The sequence below is a fragment of the Pristis pectinata genome, chromosome 6, assembly GCF_009764475.1.
Source record: "Pristis pectinata isolate sPriPec2 chromosome 6, sPriPec2.1.pri, whole genome shotgun sequence".
In the NCBI taxonomy this organism is placed as follows: Eukaryota; Metazoa; Chordata; class Chondrichthyes; order Rhinopristiformes; family Pristidae; genus Pristis; species Pristis pectinata.
The window spans coordinates 90439415-90449984 of record NC_067410.1 but is presented as its reverse complement, the minus strand read 5'-3'; the positions used below and the strand labels follow the sequence as shown (position 1 = coordinate 90449984).

The window sequence follows — 10570 nt, the reverse complement described above, 5'->3', positions numbered from 1 at the left end:
CAGAGAAGTAGGGGTGTGGGGGGGGGGGGAAGGAGGGGATGGATAGAACAAAAGGAATATCTCTGATAGGGTTGGGCCTCCAGTCTTATAACCACCCAACCCCCCACTGCCAGCTCTAACTCCTGCCCAAGCTCGACAAGCAGGATTGTCCAGGCAGACGCATTGTTTTGGACTGCTCTTACCGCACCAAACTCCTTTCTTCCATCCTAATTTCCATCCTTTCTACCTTTGTCCATTTTCTTCCTTCTCACATCCGTAGACACTTCAATTGTCCTCTGCCACTTTGACAGTTTCCTATTTTCTGGTCATAACTGGCTTATCTTCACCATGGATGTACAATCCCTCGGTACCTCCATCTCATACCAGGATGATCTGAGGGCTGTCCGCTACTTCCTTGAGCTGAGGTCCAACTAGTTCCTGTCCGCCAACGCACTCATTCAGCTTTCTGGGATATTCCTTTTCTCCTATCGATCCATCCCTCATCCTCTCTTTAATTTAAAATAAACTTGTTTTTTTCTCATTTCCAGTTCTGATGAAAGGACTTCAATCTGAAATGTTGCCTTGATTTCTCTTTCCACACATGCTGCCTAGCCTGCAGAGTGTTTCTAGCATTGTGTTTTTATTTCAGAGTTCCAAATTTTTGACTTTCATCATCTTTCAGAGGTTATTGCTTGTTTTATAGATCTAACTCCCATGTTAACTTTGCTTCAAAGAAGCTTTTCAGTGTATGTTGTTGACATGGACCACTCTGAAATATCAAGAGTAAATTGCAAAGCAAACTGTCCATTCCAGCAAGCTGAAAGAGAAATGCTGTGTATTTATTCAAAACTCACACTGAAACTTAATGTTTCCATTACCAAACAGTACTTCCTTGGAATGTTTCAATTAAAGCTAAATTTAAATTACAACCTTTCTGGACACTGAATCCTCAATAAACACCAATTGCAGTATCTTATGCTCTGATTTCTGGGGAAGATGAACTTTCATCTTATCTCTTCATACTTCACCTCAACAAGATCATGAAACAATCTAGTTATTTTTTATCATTGTTTGTCTGAATTTTTTACTAAACCATTGCTTCCTACTTTTTTTTTCACCTTTAGTCATGAATTAACTGATAACCAAACATCACCCCTCCAATCCTGCACTACATTTATTGCAAATCATATTGTAAAAATTAAGACCCCTCACATAAATTGACAGCTATCTCTGTTAAATGTACACAAAACATTCCACATTAATCAGTCTTTAAAGGTCTTTACTTTAGAAGATTCACTATACTTTTCAAGATTGTTGAAACAAGTTTTTTTAAGTATAAGGATCATGTTGAAATATTCAATAAAATACAATCACAACATGCAACCTGGACCATCATATAGCTTTCATACAGTGCTTTAAAATGAAGTATCAGCAACAGTCCAAACATCTTTTACCAGCCATATTGTTTTGTCATTTTTCATGCAAATCTTTATATGTTCTTTTTCCCACAGTGGTTGTCTCGAGGATGTAGCTAAAGGCCACTGTTAGTTGAGCAGAATTTGTTAAAAAGACAGCACAATCATCTAACAAAATAAAAGATGGCCACATATCCTAAGCAGAGCAGAAACCAGTTCCTGAGAAAATGCTTTTCACATGACATTAGCAACCTCAATATCAGCGCACCTATGATGATGCTTAACCTCTTTTCTTACTTGCTCACATCTTGTGACCAGAAATGCCACAGGGCTCAGATGAATCAGGTCACACGTGTGCTTGTGGAAACATTGTAACAAAGCTTAAAATATGAAATACTGGTTTGGTTCATCATAACATGTCAAAAACTATAGTTCAGATTTTAATTAATTGCATTTGAACTGTATTTAAATTGGTTTGTTCCATCAAGCAATATAGATGAGTGGAAAGCCAAAACATTAACTGCAAAAACAGAATGGGATACGTCTTCAGAACATGGCCCCTGCTAATGCTCATCCTGTTATACCACTGAGGAGCATTTGTCATGAACAAATGAATCCATTACAAACAAAGAAATTTAATTCTTTACACACAGCTACATGGTTCTTCAGCAGTAACATGTACTTTCTCACTTCATGTGCCCAGCTACTGAAGTGTTCCAAGAACCTTGGTTGTTGTAGGCCTAACAGAAGCCTGAAGTTTGAGAGATGAAGTAGGGACACAAGATCAACTTTCAGTCCTGGTCCCTGAAGTATAGCTTTCCACGTGTGTGCTCTCCTTGTCTTCACTATCAGCAAGCGCTGCTGTACACATATCACTGTAAAAATCTGAAATAAGGAATAGGTCATTGATCATTTCATTGAAAGTGCTTTTGTTGTCATTTACATTGCATATACTGTACAAAGTAACAGTTAGGCTGCAGCAGGATCACAGTTCCAGTTACCAAACACATAAAGGATGTGGCAATAGAGAGAGTGCAGTGGAGATGTAAGAGCATCACGCTAACCGCTACATTACCATGCCGCCTGCCCACACACGGTAGTTGCAAGGGATCAAAAGTTATTGTTGTTGGGAAAAAAACATGCTTTTCTTTTCTGTTTTCTTTTAAGTAAAGGGAAAAAGAGAGGAGATTTAATTGTTTAAATTATGGAGGGTCTTGTTGGGAAGGACTTATTTCCCATTTGCAGAAAGGTCTGTAACTAGGGAGCATAGATTTAATTGCTGGAATGAACAGAAGGGAGTTAAGCAAAGAGCATCAGGGGTCTGAAACTCATTGCCTGACAGGATGGTGAGGGCAGAGACTACCACTATATTTAAAACATATGTGGATGAGCACCGGAGGTGTCATAACCGGTAGGGAAATGGACTATGTGCTGGGAAGTGGGATTAACCAAATGTTCATTCTTCTCTCCTGTAAAATTTCTATGATTCTCTGAGACTTAAATGATATCGTAAAACAAGTTGATGTGGTACACGTTCTTATAGTCTCTGGATTTATTCCCCTTTTGCCCTCCTGTAACGGGGTACATTTTCATAAATGTGTAGTTTGGCTGAGCCCAATGATATTCTCACCTAACATCTGCAGCAAAGTCACTTTAGAACAGTCGATTTTTTTTTCCTCTACTGCATCCCCAGCTAAAGCATTTCAAAAGGAGTTCCAGCAGTGACTAACCAATTTAGGACAGACCTGTGATGAAACCTGGGATTTACTGGTTTGATTAACTGATTTACTTACTATGCCACTGGAAGAGGAGGTACTAAATCCCTTATTGTAAACTGGAGGAAGTGCAAAGAAGTTGGATGTGTACCTAATCCATAGAATTTCCAGGATCATGTAAACAATGTTAATGGGTTCACTGGCTTCAACTTGGGAGGCTGTCTTGGAGCAAGCAGAGAGTGGCATGTTGCCTTTGGATTGCTTATGCAATAGCTTATTAATTAGGCAGCCATCAATTAAATAGGCTCCCTGGCCCTTTTTGCTCCCTTACAACAACCATTACAAGACTGGAAAACAAGAATACACCAGCATTCTTTGCAGCCATATAGCAAAGGTGTAATAACAAGAGAAAAAGGCTGCATATAATGCTAATCTGGATCTAGACAACAAGGAGATAGTTGGGTAATCAAATTTGATGCCCACATGGTGGTAAATGACTAAGGCTGATTTCACGCACATAATTCATATACAGCTATCTCTGTACTTTTCTGCAGAACTTTACCCTGCTTTTATCGGGAGATTCTGATTCCTCTGTTCTTTATGTAAGCTCGCTTTCTTAAGTGAGTTAACTTTGTTTGCTTTTAATAAACTGCTTGCTATGAGTCATAGGCTTTGGTCTATCTCCAACCCATTGATAGTGTAGTCAATAAATTATCTGAGAAAAAGATCTTGTGATATATTTCAGTCATTTGTATCTAATTATAATAGGACTTTGTAATTGATTTTGTCAAGACCTAGTACATGTCTGATATCACTGTCAGATAGGATGTGGCAATTGATGATGTAACTCCAAAAGAATTGCCAGACCTGTTCCAGTAAAACCACAAAACTCAAGCAGAAAATGAAGAACCAGGAATTTCCTTGGAGCCTCTTCTATGGTTTATGGTCCAATTTCAGATGAAGATCATCCCCCAAGGAAGTTTCCAGCCTAGATTTTTATTTGGTTTTAATACACAAGCTTTACCTGATATAAATAATCCAATGCACAATATCAAAGTCAGTGCCGTGGAACACTGTTGCTCACAAAAATGTTAAACTAAGTAAGAGTAATTGTTTTCACACTACATTTGCTTATGAAGTGAATTAACTTCCTAAATGTTATTAACTGCATTCTGAAAGCATGATCTCCCTAACAACTTAAATAAGAACTCTGGGTTCTGACCTGAATTATTATCAGTCTGATCCGGGTTTAGTTCTGAGCCAACTGGTTGTAGAAGGCTGGAAGGAATCCACCCTGCTTTATAAGTTACCAGACTTCTTACTTGACTGAAACACACAAAACACAGAGATAATTGCTGCAAACTATTTGGAAATATGTAGACCCTGACATACTGAACAAGGTTTGAAGCAAAGTAAATAGTTATGGTTACATGATTGTACCTTGCAAGAAATTTTAGCTTAATTATTTTGTAGTAAACTTTTATTTTTATCAAGGACCAGGTACGTCATTGTCACCCATTTTTCAAGGCTTTCCCTTCCTTAGTTCTTCTTCAAGCTCCAGAGAATGCGTCTGAATGAGACTGTATTGGAAGCCTCAGACATGAGAAACGTTTGTTGTTTATCTCACTCCAGAGAGCATTGGAGGGGATTGTCTAGGTGGTGGTGTTCTCTTGCTTTTTCTACCCTTGTCCATTTTGGTGGTGAGGTTATGAGTTGGGAGGTGCTATGAGTGCACCCTGGGCACTGTAATGGCAGTGTATTTTGTTGATGGTACACTGATGATGGAGTGAAGGAATGTTTAGGGTGGTGGGTGGGGTGCTAATCAAGCAGACTGCTTTGCCCTGAATGATGTTGAGCTTCCTGAATACTTTTGGTGATGCACTCATCCTGGTATGTGGAGAGCATTCCATCACATTCCTGATTTGTACCTTGTAAATGGTGGAAGGGCTTTAGGGTACCTGGGGAAATTCCCCCAGTACAAGATACCCAGCCCCTGACCTGCTTTTGTAGCCACAGTATGGGTGGCCCAGGATATTGATAGTGGGAGAGGTTCAGTGATGGTAATGTCAAGGGTGAGTGATTAGACTCTTTTTGGTTGAAGATAGTCATGGCTTTTATGGAGGAAGTACAATCATTGCCGTCATTGCAGCACAAGTAATTTGTAGTTCCAATGTTAAGCCCTTGATATATCTGGTGAGTCATGGAATTTCTTGTAGTATTGCTTCATAAGGATAGTTAAGTGACCATCTTCTGTTAGTTGCTCTTCATTGTGACCCTGGGTAGCCTCCTGGATGTCTCTCCTCCTCTCCACCTCCTCCATTAAGATCTCAGAGTTGTAGTCTAAGAAGGTCTGGGGAGAGAGGGCACAGTTGCCACGTCCCTTCTATCCCACCCTTCATCCCTATTGCTCTCTGTCTCTCTGCTGCTTGGCAAAAATTAATCAGGATAGGACACCTGCACCAGTGTTGTGGCTTCGTAAAGAAGAGGTTTTAAGGGCAGGAGCCCTGGAATGATTTAATGCAGGAAAGAGCCAGCAGCTGCACTAAATTTAATTTTTAATTGTCATAATTCATGCTGCCAAATGTATATTGTAGCGTTGGCCAGTGAAATCCGTGTTTGGATGAATGCGCAGAAGAGAACTGTGGAATGCTAGATTAATGCTGGATTCAGAGGAACACAAGACCATAAGAAATAGAAACAGGAATACGAGATTCAGACCCTTGTGTCTACTCTGTCATTCAGTAAGATCATGGCTGATCTTTTACCTCAGCACCATGTTTCTGCACTAATTCCATTTTCTTTGTTTCCCTTAATAATGTAAAAACATATCAGACTCTGCCTCGAACATATTCAGCAACTGAGCCTCCACATTTTCCCTTGCATAAGTAATTCCAAAGATTGATCAGCCTTTGTGAGAAGATATCCATTCCCATTCCTGTCCTGACTGGCCAACTCCTTGTTCTGAGACTGTGATCTCTGGTTCTGGACAACCCTGCCAGGGAAAATATTAACAGTACATTCACCCTACCAAACTCCATGTTTCAATGAGACCAATCCTTCTAAACTCAGGAGAATGCAGGTCCAGTATGCATAATCCATCCTCAGGTGTAACAGAATCTCCAGGCACTGGATATTATCCATTCCTTCCTCTACTTATGGTTGAACTTACCACTGTCCCTCTTCTCCCTCTTGTAGCACCTCAACCACTTCACCATTCTGTATTGCAAGTTCCTCAGTGGAATTAGATTCACAAACGCCTTCTACCCGGAATAGACTTGGAGTCTGAAACAAAGAAAATGTGCAAAGTGTAGACAGACAAGTAGAACCCAAACTGTTGGATTTAAAAAGTTAAAAACTAATGTACATTGTCATGAAAATAGAATGCAATTTTATAAACAATTACACAAACTGTTCAGTGTAACAACAGAAAATATAGTTAGCTTTGTTCTACAGTTGGGTTTCCTGGACTGTGCAGAAGCAACAAAATGCTGTGGATAGCCTTAAAAATGCAAACAGACCAAGTTATTTCACTGAGTGCAATTTATCATGTATGGCATATGGATCCTTGTGGCTCTCAATCAAAAGATTTTTGAAACAATTTGTTCACAAATCACCTATTATGACATTTCAATTGTAGAAATATGTAACCTCCCTTCACGTTTGCCATATGATATTTGTAAGCCTACATTGAGCTGATTGGTAGCAATTAACTTTTTAGATTCAGTGCTTTCACAAACCTTCACATTAAACCCCTTCATATTTCCAACTTTTTCTCTCTCTGAGGCATCCTGATTAACCATTAGCTCAGAAATTTTACAAAGCTATAATAAAGAGGCTTATGAAGTTTGGAGGCTGGGGAACAGTAGTGGAACAGGCAAGTCTGGAAATGAGAAAATGCATGTATAGGGATTTCAACAGCAGTAGGACTGAATTATGAAGAGTAATAGGCAATCTAGTTCAGCCCTCAGTTCTTTCTAAAATTACTGCACAACATGGAAAAATCTGTGGAATTTCAGGGTTTGTTTGTTAAATAAACTCCACTGTAATTAAACATGCATACAAATACAGACATTGCTCTCAGCTGGGTCTTGGGTTGACCTTGACCTCATGCATTGTCCCATTCAAATGCGGATTACTTCACTGGTAACAAATGCCATTCGAGAACATTTCAAATGAAGTTATAAAAATTTTCTGAAAAATGTCACGATAGACTATTCAACCTTGCCTTTGACTGAGGTAAAAAGATTCTTACAGTTTTACTAGATATTTCTTCATCCATATCTGAGGAGTTGGAAAGCTCATCCATACTTGAAGGAATAGTTTCAAAATCCTCTGAAGTGTCCAATGATGGGATTGTTTTACATGGCCAGCCTGAAATTACAAACAAAAAAAATCCAAATGTCCTGTTAGTCAATATCAGTCAATAATAGAACACCTTTATAATGTAAAAAAAATGCTTCTGGGAACTTGCCATTCCTGGCCCATACAGATCCTGCATTTCCTTTGCCTCACTTAGTTCCCCGAACCTCTCTCTCCTCCTTTAAGATGCTCCTCAAGTTTTGTGTTATTTATTCATTTTTGCGCCGTTGGTACCAATGGCTGGGCCAACAATGATTCCCTATCAATAATCAACCCAACATGGCATGCTAGGCCATTTAAGATGGAAGTTAAGAGTTAACTACTTGCCTGTTGATTGGGAATCGTAGCTAAACCAGACCGCTGGGGATCACATATTTCCTACCCTGAAGGATATTAGTGAATGACAGTCTGGCAGTTTTCATTATCACCATTACTGACACCAGGATTTTATTTCAGATATATTTAATTACTTGAATTAAAATGCCTAGTTGCTATGGTGGGGATTTTAAGCTCTAGTCTCCAGATAAATAGTCCAGGTCTTTTGATACTAATTTAGTAATGCCACACCCATAAAGCTTTAATGTTTGACAAAGCATTTGGTTTCCTACCTTAACATCTCCTTGGTTACAAATTTTGGAGATAATTCTCCTGTAAAACTCCTGTGTTATATTACAATATGAAAGAGGCCATATTAATGCATATTGCTGTTATTGTTGACAATCCAATACTATCGAGGAGCTCCCAAAAAAAAGCTGTAAAACCTTAATTTGAATACTGGTTTCACGCATTGACTGAGGATGTGCAATTCATAACAATCAACAACGTGGCAGGTGCCAACTTGTTAATTTTTGAAACTGGGTTTAAAATTTCGACATGGAGTCCAAATAAAGGTGTGCTATGTGAATGCTCTGCCAAGGGAGTTCTGCAAATTGATTGTGGGAGAAAGGCAGCAATAACTAAAAATGACCAAAACACTAGAGCTGGAATGTATAATAATCAACAAAGATAAGAGTGACATTGCAGGCTTGTACCTATCCTTCACATCCTCAGGCACTGTAATTTGATTTAAAAACTCTAAAAACCAGATACCATATACACTGAGATCCATTTATCAACAAGCAGCTTGTAATGAGCCATTAAATAAAATCACTTCCATTTAGTGAAATAAGATTCATAATGATGAGATAAACAGATGAACAGTGAAAAGAACATTTAATGGAGCAACAATCTATAGAATAGGAATTCATAGGCAACAGCTCAGGAAAACACTTAGCCAAATATACTTAATACAAGGCAATACATGCTTAGTGAAGTCATTAACACTTTGCTGCGTGTAGCATTTAAGCATTAAGTATTAATGCGTGGCAGATTCCTTACAATGCCCTCCAAGGCACCAATCTTGATATATCCTGCAAATGGTCACCATAAGTTATCAGTCTGCCTTGCAGCAGTCATTGCATTAACGCAGCTCACTTTAAATATTGTCAAAAATTGGTTAGGGCCTATGCTTAAAGCCATGTATACATTGAAGTACAGGTGCAATGTCTATTTGACCCATAATACTGTTAATTCGATATAAATTGAACCATGTAAATGGTCAAAAGTTGGATCAGTAGATCTATGTGAATGTTTTCCATAAACTTGCATCCACCAGCATTGAAGCCTTTCTCTTGAGGAATAAAGCACGGCGGATAGGCAACTGCATCTGAATGCCTGAGAACAAGTCTTCCTTGCTAGATTCTCTACTAGCTCTCTTTGGCTGAAGTTCAAAAGGTGGCCTAGAGAAATAGTACAAAGACATTCTTAAGGCTGCCACACAAGCACGGAGGCATCAACACCAATGACTGGGAGGAGCAAGCTGTGAACTGCTTTGGCATGGCACCATCTTGTCCATCAATGTGAACACCATTTTGAGACTGAGACAGAACAGCAATGGTGGAGAAAGGAGGAGGTGACCAATTTCTGCAACATTAGCAAATTAATGCACACTAGTTACTCTGGTAACATTATCCATATAATGTTAATTCCTATAACATTAGTACATTTGCAAGGCTAGGCATCCAAATCTTAAAATAAAAAGGAAAAAGAAGTAATGAGTTTCTGAAACACACTTCCATATGAACATTTGCAGTATTTAAAAAAAACTGCTGATCAGACAGTCATGTCCCTGTGTCTGCTTTACCTGTCTGGGAAACTGATCTTGTTACATAGCTGGCGGTGCTGTGACGTTTGGCTGCAGTCATGAAAGGGTCAGATAGTGTATCTGCAAAAGGAGCAAATGTATTACTATAGAGCCAATGTTTGTCATGGGTAAACATTATCTATAACAGTATCTGAGTGATAGGTAAACTGGCACAAAGAGATAAGTCTGTTACATAACTTGAACAGTGAGTTACCTGTGAATTACGCAACTTTAATATTAAAACAAAACATTTGGAATGAAGTGGACGTGTGTGCTAATTTAAAATTAATTGACACTTTATCCAATCTATTTGTTAGTGGTTAACCATTTTTACACACTTTGAAAGACTGCTTAAGTTTCAAAAACTAGATTCAGATTTTACTATTTAAAATTGGCTGCTAATTGCTGGATACACTCCAGTAATTCAGAAGACCATATCTATGATATCGTCCTGGATATTATTCTTTTCACTTTCTAATATTTGACAAATGAAGATGAAAGCAGTTCACAGTTGTCAGAATTGAGTTGTGGTTGATCTTTAAAGTCAAAACTTGTTTATTTGTTTATATATTTATTTGTTCTATGTGTCAACCAATAGAATATGAGGAGTGGAGTTTATAAGTTTTCTGTAGCTTTAGATTACATGAACTAAGGAATTAGTTCAAAAGAGCTCATGAAATCATTTTTGCTGGAAAAATAAAACTGTTAAGCTATGTAGTATCTGCAGGAAAGTATAATGTAACAGAAGGAACTGCGCCCGTTGTCCATTACTTTAAAAATTAATCCACTTAAAACATTAGGGCCTCTCCACATTTACAGGGGGTAGCACTGGGACAAGCAAAGAAATAAAAATGGTGCAGAAGAGATGTGAATGGGAATAGCAATTGTGACTCCTCCTCTGTTATTTGTCATTATTAATT

General features: G+C 38.4%; 1 protein-coding gene across 2 annotated transcripts in view; it reads right to left on the bottom strand.

Moving 5' to 3' along the window:
- Positions 1 to 718: 718 nt before the first annotated feature.
- The window catches only part of mcf2l2 (MCF.2 cell line derived transforming sequence-like 2), a 235805-nt gene continuing 225953 nt past the window's right edge, over positions 719 to 10570 (bottom strand). For both annotated transcript variants that reach the window (XM_052018737.1, XM_052018738.1), the window contains 5 exons: positions 9651 to 9731; positions 7362 to 7480; positions 6279 to 6391; positions 4332 to 4435; positions 719 to 2279 (listed from right to left, as the gene is read on the bottom strand). In XM_052018737.1, the coding sequence (XP_051874697.1) occupies positions 2179 to 2279; positions 4332 to 4435; positions 6279 to 6391; positions 7362 to 7480; positions 9651 to 9731 (518 nt within the window). In that variant the 3' untranslated portion in view covers positions 719 to 2178. The remainder of the gene's footprint in view (positions 2280 to 4331; positions 4436 to 6278; positions 6392 to 7361; positions 7481 to 9650; positions 9732 to 10570) is intronic.